General features: G+C 38.9%; 1 protein-coding gene across 4 annotated transcripts in view; it reads right to left on the bottom strand.

The window, feature by feature from the left end:
• Nucleotides 1-17,397, bottom strand: part of INTU (inturned planar cell polarity protein) — an 83,060-nt gene that overhangs the window by 50,763 nt on the left and 14,900 nt on the right. For all 4 annotated transcript variants that reach the window (XM_059923566.1, XM_059923564.1, XM_059923565.1 and 1 more), the window contains one exon: nt 8,851-9,389. In XM_059923566.1, coding sequence (XP_059779549.1) covers nt 8,851-9,389 — 539 coding nt within the window. The remainder of the gene's footprint in view (nt 1-8,850; nt 9,390-17,397) is intronic.

The following is a 17,397-nucleotide window of genomic DNA, read 5'->3' as shown; positions in this document are numbered from 1 at the left end:
GAAGGAAGGGGACTTCCCTGGTGGCTCAGTGGATAAGACCCCACGCTCCCAATGCAGGGGGCCGGGGTTCAATCCCTGGTCAGGGAACTAGATCCCACATGCATGCTGCAACTAAGAGTTCATATGCCACAACTAAGGAGCCCGCCTGCTGCAACTAAGACCTGGTGCAACCAAATAAATAGATTAAATAAATAAATAAACATTTAAAAAAAAAAAGGGAGGGAGGGAGAGAGAAAGAGAGAGAGAGAGATTGGGAGGGAGAGAGGTGAACACAATATAGAAGTACTGATATACTGATAAAACAAAACCCCTTCTGGACCGTACCAACCATGAGTTCTACTGTCTATAGATTATTCTATCCTCAGGACACCTAAATAGTGAAAAGATTTAAACCTTGCTCCTTTAAACTAAAACTCCATTGGATAATGTCCCAAATGACTCTTTGTTTTTTTCCCCCTCCAAACCCTAATGAATACAGTTCCGTAGTTGAGTGTTATAGGAAGTATCATCTGGAAGCATCATGTCCAACAAGCCTCTAAAAATAGGAGACATGTATCATCACAAAAGATATGAAAATAAATTTTAGAACAAGTATAGTATATACACAATATTTTTAAATGTTTAGTAGAAAATTGTCTCTTTCTATAAAAGAAATGTTACATCCACTTCTCACTTCCCAGATACTTGCTTTCCTCACGTCTTTCTGAGCACCTCTGTGAGGTGACTCAGAGATGGCAGGCTTCCTGGATGTCACATCACTGCAGTGGGCAGCGTGCACTCCAGGAAAGTTTTTTCTCAACAAGTGCATGAGAGTCATTTGTATGCAGGGTCCCACTTCAAAGGCTGAAAGGAAATGAACTGCATGAATTGATTTGAATTGTTAAATAAGAAATAGTCTGAGAATTATTGATGGGTAGAAATAAGAGGGGAAATTTATCAAGTTTATCAAGAGATTTCATTCAAGAATCATATAAAACATAAAGGGGGAGACCCGTTTATCAAAATACTTAAGTGAATCCCTTTGGGTGATTGGGCTTTTTCTTTGTTTTGTTTAATTACATTTTCTAAATGGTCTGCCATAAGCATATATTATTACTACTGCAAAGAGAAAAAAATTAAAACTCACACACACTGTGGTAGGCAGAATAACTGTCCTCCAAAAATGTCCACATCCTAATCTCTGAAATCTGTGAATATGTTACTTTACATAGCTGAAGAGACTTTTCAGATGTAATTAAGTTAAGGATCTTGAGATTGGGAGATTATCCAAATGAGCCCAATGTAATCACAGGCTCTTTATAGGAAGGAGGCAGGAAAACCAGAGTCAGAGGAAGAGAGACATGAAGATGCTACACTGCTGGCTTTGAAGATGAAGGGACCACAAGGCAAGGAACGCAGGTGGCCTCCAGCAGCTGGCCAAGGAAAGGGGTTCTCCCCTGCAGCCTCCAGAAGGAATGCAGCCTTGTGGATACATTGATTTTAGTGCAGACGACGCATTTTAGACTTCTGACCTCCAGAACTGCAAGATGATAAATTTGTGCTGCTTTAAATCACTAAGTTTGTGGTACTTTGTCACAGCAGCAATAGAAAATTAATATACCCGCTTAACAGAACAAAGCAACTTCGGCTAAGCACCAAGTGAGAGTCAGGGACCATGAATGCTAAAGAATAGAAGGACATACAAGGTACATTTGGCAGTCATTGGAAAAAGAATAAATCAGTCTTGTTAGAAGCTGGTATTTACATACAAGAGGACTGGGAAATAGGTATGAGACAGTGGGGTAGGATCAGATTGTGCATTTAAATTGATCATTTAGGGCTTCCCTGGTGGCGCAGTGGTTGAGAATCTGCCTGCCAGTGCAGGGGACATGGGTTCGAGCCCTGGTCTGGGAAGATCCCACATGCCGCAGAGCAAATGGGCCCGTGAGCCACAAGTACTGAGCCTGCGCCTCTGGAGCCTGTGCTCTGCAACAAGAGAGGCCGCGATAGTGAGAGGCCCACGCACCACGATGAAGAGTGGCCCCAACTTGCCACAACTAGAGAAAGCCCTCGCACAGAAACGAAGACCCAACACAGTCAAAAATAAATAAATAAATAAATAAATAAATAAGTTCATCATTTAGGGACTTCCCTGGTGGTGCAGTGGTTAAGAATCTGCCTGCCAATGCAGGGGACACAGGTTCGAGCCCTGGTCCGGGAAGATCCCACATGCCACGGAGCAACTAAGTCCGTGTGCCACAACTACTGAGCCTGCGCTCTAGAGCCCGCGAGCCACAACTACTGAAGCCCATATACCTAGAGTCTGTGCTCTGCAACAAGAGAAGCCACTGCAATGAGAAGCCCGTGTGCCGCAACGAAGAGTAGGCCCCGCTCGCCGCAACTAGAGAAAGCCCACGCACAGCAACGAAGAACCAACACAGTCAAAAATAAATAAATAAATTTACTTAAATAAATAAATAGATCATTTAAGCTGAATTTGACTTCAGAGGGGAAAGCATCCGGTTTTTGAAACATAGTTACATACTGCCATTTTATACATTCAAGTTAATGCATTTACTGACAAATTCTTAAGTTTTGAGAGAATAAAAATTATTGTATTTTTTTAACTTCAATATCAATCCCTCAACTATAACATGTAAGCACTAAACCAGAGAAAATTAAGGTCCCTCCCAACCTACCATTCTAGAATTCCTTGAATAAGGGTAGCTCATCTACTGTAACTACTATTCAGAATATTAAGTAAAACATCACATTCTCTGAAGATGATGGATAAGAAACTAGTGCCAGGTTTTTATTTCTCATTAAAATAGAAAATAATATTGCAGAAATGTTGTAAAAATTATTGATAACTATTAATTATTGATGGCACTATAGCCATGATTGTTTCTGCAAATTATTTTTAGTCTTTACCTTTGTTCACACAAATGAGGCATCAAGGATTTTTTTCTTTTTAAACTTCTCAAGTAATAAGAATTTTTATGCTGGTATACAGTTTTTACAATTACAATTTTAATAGTCAAATAACATACAAATTTATTAAATTATAATTTAAATAACCATACCCTTGGTTTGACATTTTCATGCTTTTTATTATTACTAAAAAATGCTTGAATAAATGTTTTCGTGCACATAGCTTTTCCTGTTTTTACATCTGGGGTCAGCAAACTTTTTCTGTAAAGGGTCAGATCAGTAAATATTTTAGGCTCTGCAGGCCATATGGTGTTTGTCGCAACTCCTCAACTCTTACATTGTAGCTTGAAAGCAGCAATAAACAAATGAATGTGGCTGTGTTCCAATAACATTTTATTTATGAACACTGATATCTGAATTTCATATAATTTTCATATGTCATAAAATATCACTCTTTTGATTTTTTTTAAAAAACCATTGTAAAAGGTTAAAACCATTCTTGGTTTGCTGACTGTACAAAAATGGGTGGTGGGCTTGATTTGATCTGCTGGCTGCGGTTTGCAGATGTGTTTTAGATTACTTCTTTAGGACAAATGTCTCAGAATGAATTAACTGGGTTAAACAGTACATTGTGGTAGTTTAACACTTATTTCCCAATTACATTTTGAAAGGATTAAGTCATTTCTTTTCGTTTTTGTTTCAAAGAGAAATCTTTTGGCACTTTCCCCACCCATTCAAGTGAGCAACCTGGCAAGTGAAAGAGCTCTGTGAATGGAATACACAACCTGTGGGTCTCAGGTTTATCACTGACTGGCTGTCTGCTCTCTGGTAAGTCATGGGATTCCTTTGGTGCTCATCCGTAGGGGGAAGTAACAACCAGACGCTCTCAACAAAGGCATAAAAACTCTAAAATTCTGTCTTTCCGGTGAACCCACTGCTTGTGTCTTTCCTTTACTAGTCGTTCAAGTTCCATGGGTAAAAATATGGGGAAAAAATGACGTGCGAGAGGAGAGACAAACAAGTAGAGTTATTTTCATTAAGAATATCAAAATGTTACACCTATTACAGGAGAAAATAAAAATGTATACCAAGTAATAGTCTGCAAAATATTAGAGAATAAAACCATGTTATGTGTTCATGAAAAACAAATCTGTCTTTTCAAAAGAGCACTTCAGATATTTTAATTGGAAATAACCAAGATGTCCATCAACAGTGGAATGGAAAAATAAATAGTATGTATTCATACAACGGAATACTACATAGTGAGAACGTGGATATTTCTCATAGATTATAAACTAAAGAAAATATAATAGAAACAAGAGAATACACACCATATACTTTCATATACATGAAGTTCAAGAAGAGGCAAAATCAACTCTGTTGATAGAAAAGTTCTGACTTTTAAAAGATTACCTTTGGGAGGGGGTACTGGCTAGGAGGATGTACCATGGAGCCTTCTGGGTACCAAAAACATTCCATATCTTGACCTGGGTGGTAGTTACACAGGGACATACATATGTCAAAATTTACTGAGTATACGTTTAAGATTTGTGCATATTATGGAGTCATACCTCAACTAAAATGATTTTTAAAAGTAAATCCAAAAACACTTCCAAAATTTTTTAAAATTTAAAAGAGAAACTTAGCACAAGTATTATACAAAACAAATCTATTTAATGATCACAGGTGAGAACATTAGAAGTTGACACAAAAACAGCTTGAAATAAACTTTGTTTATTCTTCATCAGAAATAGTTTCCAGGGGTATGTGTGTCTAGAATATCAATGTGGGGACTTTCCTGGTGGTCCAGTGGGTACAACTCCATGCTCCCAATGCAGGGGGGTCTGAAATCGATCCCTGGATGGGGAACTAGATGTTGCATGCATGCCGCAACTAAGAGTTCGCATGCCCCAACAAAGATCCCGCGTGCCGCAACTAGATCCCGCATGCTGCAACTAGATTCCGCATGCCGCAACTAAGACCCAGCGCAGCCAAAATAAATAAATAATTAAAAAAAAAAAAGAATATCAATGTGTACTCTCTCTAACCCTATCCTTCCCAATCCTTAAAAAAACATCTAGTTTAAAATGACCAGAAAATGGGTAATCTTGAGGACAAAAATAAATCACTGAGATGATATGCAGTTTCTAGGATGTAGATAAAAGGGGAACTTCTATTTGCTCTGGACTGAGTCGGCGGCTAGCTACAGGTAGTCCGGGAGCTATCAACTGTCCAACTTTAACAGAAACGCAAAAATAGAAATATAAAAATTAAACATGCAAGCCCTTGGCAGCAGGAACACCAAAAATGGCACCAAAAAAGGTAGCAAAACCCCCAAGAATCCAGCAAAGAAGAATGAGAATAGAACAGAGTTCTGCTGTCGTAAAAGGAAAGAAAAGTCACCCGTCTCACTGTGCTGGTCAAGGGACTTTAGTCAACAGTGGGTCAACCTCCAGCCAGACAACAGCAGAAGTCACCCCGAGCAAACTGCATTGACCAGGACAAAGTGTTCATGATCTTCCTGCCTGTGGGGTGACTGCAGTGTGAAATGTCACTATGAAAGAAGCAAGTGAGAAATTACCACCACAGAAGCACCTTGTGCGATTAGCAAACCCACCATGACATTAAAATCGTCCATTCTTGCAAATGGGTATGAACACATACCCAACTTGGAATAGGATTTCTGATCTTGATAAACAAGAGCATCTGCTCGATGAAGTATTCAAGGATGGAGTCTCTTTCCTAACAGCGATTTATATCTCTGCTCTAAGGGGCATAAAGTAATATTCATTATTTATAAGCTTTACACCTGTGACTGCTCAGAGAATTTTTAAAAAATTAATGCTGAAAAAAAATCATCCATTCTTTAGTCCCAAAATTATATAATTAAAAAATATGGAACATAATCATAAAATTAAAAACTTAGAAAAGTAGCGATAACAATTACCCATAATGCCCCCACCCTAATCCAACACTATTAGCATTTTGCTGTATTGATATTAACTTCTAATTGTTTTCCCTGCATGTATTCTTTTTACATGGTTTATTCATTCATTCAGTAAATGTTTTTGAGGGCTTATTATGAGCCAACCATTTTGCTACGCATCAAAGATGAAATAATCATTTTATTCCGACAAATTTCCTTTTCTACTTATTAGTAAATCATAATCTTTTCTATTACAAAATTGAACTCATAAGCCTCATTTTTCTAACTTTTTATTGCTATTTAATACACATGCAGGGAAGTGCATAAATTGTAGTACAGTACAATGAATTATCACAAAGTGAACGCATCCACGTTACCTCACTCAGGTTAAAAGGTAGACTACTAGCATCTTGTGTATCTTTAAATTATTTTAACGATAAACAGTAGGACCACCCTGGTAGTCTTCTTCTCTCTGGTTCATTCTCTTTCCACCCATACAGATGGTGCAAAGATCACGGCCAGAGGTAACTGCCATTCCTAGAAGGTTCAGCAGACTGGAGTGAGTATCAGGGGAAAGGAAATATGGAATAGGAGGCTCATTGGTCATAACCACCTCTCTGTTAGGTTTCAAGAGAAAAGGGTAAAAAGAATTTTAGAGATCTGTCTATAACTCGGCCCAAATAGGCATTCCAAGCAGAAGCCCCAGGCGAGTATAAAGAGAATGTGTAGCCGAGGTTTCCCAGCATGCAGGATCATACAATTATGGTGGTGGGCAATAACCAGGCAGGATTTCATAAGCAGGAATTCTGGTCTCCTTTGACAGAACTAAAAGAACAAACCTTAGAGGTATTTTGGTCCAATTCTGTAACTTGACAAAAAAGGAAGATGAGGACCTGAGAGAATGTAAGTATGCATTAGCTCCTGTTCCAGTTACCTATTACTGCAAAAGCAATCACCCAAAAAACTCAGTAGTTTCAAACGACAACCGTCCTTTGTAACTATGTGTGGAGATGGATGCTAACTAGACTTACTGCGGTGATCATTTCGGAGGATAAACAAATATAAAATCATTATGTTGTATACCTGAAACTAATATAATGTAGTATGTCAATTATATCTCAATTAAAAAAAAAAATGAAAGAAACAACCACCACCATTTATTGTCTCTCCCGGTCCTGGGGGTGATGGGGCTCAGCTGAGGTTATCACTCAGGGTTCCTTGTGTAGCTGCAGCCAGATGGTTGGGGCAGAGGTTACCCGGACGGCTTCTTCACTCACGTCTGATGGCTGTTCCTGAGCGTGGCTGGGGCCTCAGCTGGGGCTATCAGCCAGAATGCTACGACTCAGGGCCTCTTCATGTGGCCTGGCCTTCCTCACAGAATGGGGACAGGCAGAAGGCACATCCCCTTTTACGAGCCCACTCCTTAAGTCTGTGTGCACAGTACCAATTAAGCCGTGGTCACAGACCCACCCAGATTCAAGGCTGGGGCGGTGGGGCACAGAGTCACACACACATACCATAACTCTCCATGGGAGGAGTATCAACATCACGCTGTAAGAAGAGAATGTGGAGATCTTGTTGCAACCATGTGGAATACATGCTTTGCACAGATGCCCTTCCTGCAGGCTTCCTCCCTGCAAACCCTTATCATGGCACTTATCACATGGTGGGAAACTGTCTGCTTATTTCTGACCCTACGTGAGCTCCACTACAGCATGAGCTCCTTAGGAGGCGCAACTGGATCATTAGAGTAATCTTCGTGTTCCTGGCATTTAGCAGGTGCTCAAAAAATTATCTAATGAATCAGTGAACAAACAAAAAATCTGGACTTAAAGAAATATTTTTAAATGTTTCTAAAGAATCTATAAAAGTTCCTTTATCAAAATCTCTCAGGCTGGGTCAACTTAAGACCATCAGCTTGGAGAACAGTTTCTACCTGTAAGTTTTGTTAACAACATATTCTCATCTTTAACTAATCTATCTTTAGGTAACTAATCTATCTCTAGGTAACTAGTCTCTCTCTAGGTAACTAACCTATCTCTGGGTAACTAATCTATCTGTGGGTAACTAGTCTATCTCTATGTAACTAGTCTATCTCTGGGTAACTAGTCTACCTCTGGGTAATCTATCTCTGGGTAACGAATCTATCTCTGGGTAACTAACCTATCTCTGGGTAACTAATCTATCTGTGGGTAACTAGTCTATCTCTAGGTAACTAGTCTATCTCTGGGTAACTAGTCTATCTCTGGGTAATCTATCTCTGGGTAACGAATCTATCTCTGGGTAACTAACCTATCTCTGGGTAACTAACCTATCTCTGGGTAACTAATCTATCTCTAGGTAACTAATCTATCTCTAGGTAACTAATCTATCTTTGCTACAAACTCAAACATATCCAACAGCTTAAAATGTATCAGCAACACAAAATGCTCATCTTAACATATATTCAGAATAACTTGTGGATTTCTTATTTTCCCCTCAAAATTGGTGGGATATTTTATGACAAGCGCCCTTCAAAGGAAATTTACATATAACACCAATGTTGCTACATATGCCATAGGAAACAGTTTAAAACCACTCCAAGAACTCGGGGCACTTAAGTGCAAACATACAATTTTAAAGTATTTTTATTCATAAATTATATATTTTTGTATCATGTTATTGGATATAGGTCATTCAAACCTAAATTATCACTGTACAGTCAACTTTTCTTTTTCTTGTCAGCAAAGAAAACCAAGATGAAATAAAATTATATAAAAACTTGAAAATTAGTTAAGCTGTTCCCTGGCCTAACAAGGCACGCATGTGTATTCAATGCACTAAAGTGCTTGTCTTAAGAATGCTGTGCATTGCAGTACACAATCCTTCCAATTTCACTACTGTCCCAAATATCGTCAGGCAGTCCTTAATTGGTTGAGACTCTGGGTATAACTCTGTTTTGATCACTTTCCTCACAAAGCATCATCAACCATTAACCCTGCAAACAAGGACTGATGTTCACCAGCAGAACTTACCAATTAATATCTGACCACTCTTCATAGCAGATCCTCCTGGCAGCAGGCCATGGACCACAAGCTTCTCTCCACCGCCCTGTTTTCCACTTCTTCTCCAGCTCCACTTGGTCTGATGGATAATCCCAATCAGTACTTCCAGAAGCTTGAGCTGCTCTTTGGCTTTGGTGACGGTTAGCTTTTTGGGGTTCACGTAAACGTTCACGTCTTTGTACCGCTGTTGGACAACAACTCCTGTTTTCTGATTGGACTGGTGCTTTAGAATGGATACTGGCCCACTGGCATTGCTATTTTTTTTATTATAGCGCTTGGGTAAAAGTTTTTTACTTTTTAAAATCTTGGTAAACCGCTTGAGTTTGGGTTCATATTTTTTTCCTTCTTTGTAATCATCCTCTTCAATAATAATCTCGTTTTCGCTGAACCTGACATGGTTCACAGTAGGTGTCTCAGGAAGGAGGCTTTCTTCTTCATCCTCACTCAACTCCAAATAAAATAGCTCTCCATTCTTCTGCACACTGTCCAGCCATTCAGGCTCAAGGTCACTATGAAAAACAGAAAAGATAATCTAAATCACAGCCAAACATGGGAAAAACAGTTATGCCTTTCCGGCAGGCGGGTGAGGGTAGGGGCTGGGGTGCGGGGAGACGCGAAGGGTGAAAGGTCTTTGATTATTTCAGAGTCTCCTCACTGATTCTAATTTATTGTGAGCATCAACATTATTTCCTGTAGAATGCTTTTTGTAGAGCCTTGAAGAACTGGGGTTGGAGGAGATGGAATCAAAATGGCACAGTGATAGAAAAGAAAACAAATTAAAAAAGAGATGGCCCCCTTCTAGAATCTAAGGTTCTGTTTCGTTTTTTAAATTTAATTCAGTCCCTGTGTGGTTACTGGTCACTTTAGACAATTTCACTGGACAATAATTTACATTAGTAGTTGATTATACAATTATATCCACAGATGTGAGACATTCAGAAATTGCACATAAAAACATCCTATTTGCAAAGAAATTATTCAGCATGGCTGACACGTTAAAACAAAAGTGAAAGCCTACCAGTATTAAAAGACTTTGTTTATATAATAAATTTTCAAAAAAGGAACATTCACCCACCACGAACTAAAATCTTTGCTGAAAACAACTAGTTTGTAATCACAGTTAATAATAATCACTCTGTAGCCTATAATTTCATAAAATTCCTTTTAATGAATAATTGTAGTAAGAAAAGTAAACCACACATTACATGATTCATCATGTGATTATAAAAAAACTTTTAACTGGGAAGTAGGCCATTAACAAAAACAAAATTATTATTATTAAAATGATTCAAAGAGCATTAAAAAACAAAAATACCCGTCTTAGGGTAACAGACCTAACCACAAACTCTACCCTGTTCAATGTTACGAACAGTTTACCTTTCAAACTGCTATTCTTTAAAGCAAAACTGGTTACAGTGGAAGAACTAACATGTGGAGAGAGTCTTTTCAGAAACATGAGCTGTAATATCCTGGCATGATATAATTTGTGTTCTAATCATTCAACCAGTTAGAAGACATCTGTTTTCTGCAGTGTTTATTAGCAATCCTGGTTCTTTTAACTTAAAAGTCGTGTCTCTTTCTAAATACTGTGAAAATTCGTCCAAAAAATGCACTATTCTATTAATCAGAAACTAACCACTACACTGGTCTGTAGTTGGTAATTAACACAGAATTTTCAACTATATATGAATGGTTAAAAAAAAAAGGCATAACTATCCCCAGATATCAAAACTAACATTTCTTTGGCACTTGCTGGTTCCCAGTGTGTGGCATAATTTTCGGCACTTAGCACTACTTACTGTGGATTATTCACCATATCAGTTGTTTTGACTATATCTGTCTGTACCTGCAGAAATCAGTATTTAATATCTCTGTAGTTTTACTCTGATGAGTCTAAATAACTGTGTCCCCACCATAAAAAATTTAGATAACAATGTACCATAATTTAAAATGGCACAGGGACTTCCCTGGTGGTCCAGTGGTTAGGAATCTGTCTTGTAATGCACGGGACGCTGGTTCGATCCCTGGTCGGGGAACTAAGATCCCACATGCCACAGGGCAACTAAGCTCGCACGCCACAACTAGAGAGACCGTGTACCACAACTACAGAGTCCACATGCTCTGGAGCCCACACGCCACAACTAGAGAGACCGTGTACCACAACTACAGAGCCCACATGCTCCGGAGCCCGCATGCTACAACTAGAGAGAAGCCCACGCAGTGCAAGGAAGAGCCTGCGCACCACAACAAAAAATCCTGCCTGCCACAACTAAGACCTGACGCAGCCTAAAGATAAATAAATTAATTAATTAAAAAATAAAATAAAATGGTGCAATGAAAATACCATAATTATACACAATTACTTATGAAGATATATATTAATTAGAAAATGAATGAAATTTACTTGCTTTATAATCTCACCCTTTTAATCTGGCCTGTCATTTGTATGAGAGATATGTGACCCCAAAGAAACATTTTTCCCTCTCTGCTAAACATGAAGATGGTTCACCTAATTCTCTAAATTTGGAATTTATACTTTTTTTCCTTTTTTGGGGGGGCAGTGTGGTGTGGCACGCAGGATCTTAGTTCCCCACCAGGGATCAAAGCTGGGCCCCCTGCAGTGGAAGTGCAGAGTCTTAACCACTGGACCACCAGGGAAGTCACTTATTCTCTAAAATATGAATGTGAAACCACTTTTTGGTTATGACTTTAAGATCCCTGCAGGTGGAGGTGCCACAGGGGGTGGCATTTAGTTGTGGAACAAATAAACAGTTCCAGGCATAGTGGACAGTACTGGAATTACAAAGATGCAAACATCAGTTCCTTCCCTTGTCTAGTGGGGAAGAGAAACTGAGAAGGAATTCACGACAATACACATGGTAGGTGCAAAAGAGAGGCCATCCAGCTTAGCTTGGGGTTGAGGATGAGGTCAAGGGAGACTTTCTGGTAGAGAAGACCCCAGAGGTGAGTTTTAAAGCAACAAGTGTCTGGGGAGGAGGGCTTGGGGAGCTGAAGGGGAAGACGAGAAGAGAATCCCAAGCAGAAGTACCAGCACAAGCAAAGGCCTTGAGGGGTAGTCTCCATGGCCTACGTGGATAACTAAAGCTAGTCTGCAGTTGCCAGAGTGGAGGTGGTGAGGTGGGGAATGACAGGAGAAGTCTAATTTTGCAAGTTGTAATTTTGCAAGCCCTTTTGGACCCTGGCAAAGGGTTTGGGTTTTGTCGTGCAGGTAAGAGAGCATCAATGAAGAGTTTTAGGTAGAGGGGTTTACATGTTAGAAATCCTTGAATAGATCTACTTTGACAGGGCAATAGAAGAAGGAATTGAGGTGGACAAGATTCAAGATAAGAGGCCAGGGGCTTCCCTGGTGGCGCAGTGGTTGAGAATCCGTCTGCTAATTCAGGGGACATGGGTTCGAGCCCTGGTCAGGGAAGGTCCCACACGTCGCGGAACAACTAAGCCCATGTGCCACAACTACTGAAGCCCGCGCGCCTAGAGCCCATGCTTCAGAACAAGAGAAGCCACCACAGTGAGAAGCCCGCACACAACTAAGAGTAGCCCCCGCCCGCTTGCCACAACTAGAGAAAAGCCCATGCAGCAACGAAGACCCAACGCAGCCAAAAATAAATAAATTAATTAATTAAAAAAAAAAATAAGAGGCCATTTAGGGGGCTGTTTCCATAGTCCAAGCAAAGATGATAACTAAGGCAATTGTAGAGGAAATGGAAAGTAGGAAAAACATTTGAGAAATGCTTGAAAATCACCAGGACGTTGAGACTGATTAGATGCGATGATGAGGGAGAGGAAAGAACTGGTGTTGACTAGATTTCTAGTTGGTGACTGTACTTTCATGCACACATAAGCACAGACTCATTTTATATAAATGGGCATGTAATTATCATACATGTCATCCTCCCTTCCTACCTTTCACTGACATGTTAAAAATCTGTGTTCTAAACAACAAGGTCCTACTGTATAGCACAGGGAACTACTGATATATTCAATATCCTGGGATAAAGCATAATGGAAAAGAATATGAAAAACAATATAGATATATATGTATAACTGAATCACTTTGCTGTATACCAAAAACAAACATTGTAAATCAACTATACTTCAATAAAAAAAATTTTTTTTAATCTGTGTTCTTATAATCATATAAAACATATATAGGGTTATTTGTTACTGTTTGTTTTGAAAAAGTGAGTGGAATCTACACACACACACACACGCACACACACACACCCCTTTATCATTTAACACTAAAAAAACAATTTAAAAACCTCGAATGGCTACATTAAGGGATGTAGCATGAGGAATGTAGCACATTTGGTCACTCACCTACTGATAAGCGTTGTGTTCACTTTTTTTCTTTTTTCTTTTTTTTTGCCAAGCAGAAGTACCAGCACAAGTATTGCCCCTATGGACAACAATACAGTAACCATTCTTTTATGTAGGGGTATAGATAGATAGATAGATAGATAGGTAGGTAGGTAGGTGTCTTTACCCTAAGACTATACCAATTCACATTTCCACCAGCAATGAATGAGATCCACTTTCTTAAGCTCTATATTTAAAAAATATTTCACTTCAAGCAGAAAAAATTTTTTGAAAAAGGGAGAAATTAAAAGAAGGGAGATAAGAGACAGGAATAAAGACAAGGAAATGAACATAGGAAACTGAAAAAGAAGACAAAACATATAGTAAAAAGAAAATGACCTGAGAGGTCACAGACCTTGGTTCAAACACTGTTCTATTGAGATTTTCACTTTTCTAAGCTTTAGGTTTCCTCTTCCAGAAAACAGATTATAGCTACCTCACAGGGCCGTTATCAACAGCAAATAAAATAATGTGCCTGGCATGGTAAAGGCCAAATAAATGACAGTTCCCATCCTCTTGCACCACAGTCAGAACTGGAGAGAAACTTACACCTTTATTAGATATAGCTCCTGTACTTCTGCACTTTTCCAACCCCTAGCAATAAATGAAGATGCCTCCAATGATCTCTATTTACTAGATTCCAGGCTAAGTGCTGGTAACGTATGAACCAAAACTAGATACTGCCTTTAAGGCCACAGTTCAGGATTCCCAAAAGGTTCCTTATTCCTACCACAGATGATTACTTCCTATTTAGAAAAACATCAAGAGCATAACTGATTAACATATCAGAAAGTTTAACAGAGTTGGAAAGACTGTACTCTCAAACTAGTTCTATTAGAATGGAGGGGGTGTATTAAAAACAACAATAAAACAAAACTGCCAACTTTTCATTGTAACTATTTATTAATAATGAAATTAATATTATATATACTCTTCACTCCAGGAGATGGAGCTTAATCTTCCCTCCTCTTTAGTGTAGACTGGACTCAGTGACATGCTTTCAAAGGACAGAGTATGGAAAGTGAAAAACAGCGACTTCACAGTGAAGAAACCTGGCAGACATCACCTTAACCAAGTGATCAAGGTTATGAAAAACAAGGAAGGACTGATAAACTACTGCAGACCAGAGGAGACTTAAGGAGACGTGATGACTAAATGCCATATGATACCCTGGATTGGATCCGGGAACAGAAAAAGGACATAAGTAGGGGAATGGTGAAATCTGAATAAAGTCTAGAGTTTAGTTAATAGTACTATACTAATGTTAATTTCTTAGTTTTGAAAAATATACCCTATTTGTGTAAAAGGTTAACATCAGAGAAAAACTGGGTGAAGAATTTACAGGAATTATCTGTACTATCTTTTCAACTTTTCTGTAAATCTAAATTTATTCCAAAATAAAATATTTTTAAAAGTTTTTTTTTAAATTAATTATTTATTTTTGGCTGCGTTGGGTCTTCATTGCTTCTTGTGGGCTTTCTCTAGTTGCGGCGAGCAGGGGCTACTCTTCGTTGCAGTGTACAGGCTTCTCCTTGTGGTGGCTTCTCCTGTTGTGGAGCATGGGCTCTAGGCACGCGAGCTTCAGTAGTTGTGGCATGCGGGCTCAGTAGTTGTGGCGCACGGGCTTAGTTGCTCTGCCACATGTGGGATCTTCCCGGACCAGGGCTCAAACCCTTGTTCCCTGCATTGGCAGGCGGATTCTTAACCACTGCACCTCCAGGGAAGTCTAAAATATTTATTTTTAAAAAGGAATTAAATCTAGCAGTTTTAATTAAGATTTTTATAATACATGGGTTACATTAATCAATATTAATATAAATACTCTTTCATTTTTTTCTGAGAGCCTATGGTGCAAGCTGCAAAGCTGTCATTGTGCAAATGTCTTTCAATGAGATTTTTATTTTGTTCATTCTACTTTGCTCTAAACAGAAATAACTGTATATTTATAGTCTGCCTGCAAAGTTTGACGGCACTTTAATTGGTTTCAAGGCCCTAAATGATGTGGCAAATGTGAGCAGAGTCCTTACCAAAGAAAAACTTGCTAATTTGCAAATAAGCAAGTTTACTTACATAAGCTCTAACAGTATATTAAAGAAAATGAACTTCAGATAATGCTTTTAAGTTTCTCAATTACTCAGGTGTTTCAAAATTCTATGTTGATACTAAATCTTTTTTTCATCTTCTAAGTTATTGAATCTCTCAGGTCCTTAGTTGCGTTAATGTCAGCATTTTTCACCAAATGCAGTAGTATCATATAATATATATATATATATATATAATTTCCTTGGCCACCACAAGAAAAAACATTAACAAAATAGCCAGCCCTCATGGCACATTTCCTTAAGGAAAACAGACTTTTGCTACTACTTCAAACCAGTTATAATACTTTTTTTTTCGTTTTAGTGGGGAAAGCACAATGTGCTTTACCAAAATGGCCAACACATGTAGTTACATAGTTATATAGTGCTAACAGGTACAGCAGGACAATCCTAGGTACAGAGACAAACCACACAAAATAAAAACACCATGACAAATTATCATGGATTCTATCTGGGGCTTGTTCAGTAAGTACGGGTCTGCCTAATGCTTTTCTGTGTTTTCATTTCTGTGTTCTGTCTACTAGCAATATCTGATTTTCATCCCCGAAGTCTTTTGATTGTTTTCTAAAAGGAAACCATGATTTTAAGGGTTAAAATCTATGCTAGCTGTTATAGCAGCTTGAGGAGGTGGGGAACCTGGTGGGAGCTGCTGCTGCTGCTTCTAGCCCAGCCAGTAACCACTGGAACAAATGTGGAGCACGTCAGAGAAGAAGGGATCAGCCAGTGAACTACTAACTGTGTAGTCATTGCATGAAATAAATTTTTACATCAGGAACACATCTCCACTAGAACTATGCTAATAATGACCCCATTCCCTACCCCAGCCCTTCCGCTAAACAGGGCATGTCTACACATCACTAAGTTAAGGATACGCTCTAACTCTGGTAGAACTGAAATCAAAGACCAGCAAATCATTTTTTGATAGGGCTTTATTGTGCTTTTAAAGATGTCAGGTGGACAGAGAGCTCATCACCTAGCTGAAATGCAAGTGACAAAAGTGAGGAATGAAAACTGCTATAGGAGAAAAACTGTTATTGGAGAAATTAAGTCTAAGAGGGATCAAATAAGGTCCTAGGAGAAGGTGGCACTTAAATGAAAACTTGAATGATTGTGACAAGCAGAGATAGGAAGAAAACGTGTTTCAAACAGAGAACAAAGTATCGATACGTATAAGTGTAGGTATGAAAGAACATGTTAGGAATGAGAATGGGTGAATATTTCAGTGTAGTAGTATTATGAACTGAATGTTTATGTTCCCCCAGAATTTATATGTTGAAACATTTCCATCCAATGGGATGGTGTTAGGAGGTGGGGCCCTCGGGAAGCAATTAGAATTGTATGAGGTCATAAGGGTGCAGGCCTCACGAATGGGGTTAGTGCCCTATAAGAGACACAGGGAACTTGCTTCTCCTCTCTGCTATGTGAAAATACAATGAGAACTTGCAGTCTGCAACCTGGAAGAGGGTCCTTACCAGAACCTGACCATGCTGATATCCTGATCTTGGACTTCCAGTCTCCAGAACTGTGAGAAATACATTTCTATGGTTTATAAGCCACTCAGTCTAGGATTTTTTTTTTTTTTTGTGGCCACACCACACATCTCGTGGGATCTTAGTTCCCCAACTACGGATCGAACCCATGCCCCCTGCAGTGGAAGTGCAGAATTCTAACCACTGGACAGCCAGGGAATTAATTCCCTTGGATGTTTTTTAAATAGCGGCCAGAGCTTAGACAAATAGGAATACAGGTGACTTAAAGGAAGATCATCAAAGATGAGATCAGATAGGCTAGGGACAGATCTAAAAGAGCTTAAAAAAGCATCCTAAGGAATCTGGAGTTTATTTGGGAGGCCATCAAGCTTTTGAGTAGAAAAATGATTTAAAAGACTTTTCTTTTTTTAGAGCAGTTTCAGGTTCACAGCAAAACTGAGCAGAAGGTAGAGTGACTTCCCATATACTCCTTGTCCCCCAACTTGCATGGCCTCCTCCATTATCAACATCCCTCACCAGAGTGGTACATTTGTTACAATCGATGAACC

Source organism: Balaenoptera ricei, chromosome 5 (genome assembly GCF_028023285.1).
Source record: "Balaenoptera ricei isolate mBalRic1 chromosome 5, mBalRic1.hap2, whole genome shotgun sequence".
Lineage (NCBI taxonomy): Eukaryota > Metazoa > Chordata > Mammalia > Artiodactyla > Balaenopteridae > Balaenoptera > Balaenoptera ricei.
This window is presented reverse-complemented; position numbering and strand designations above follow the sequence as displayed.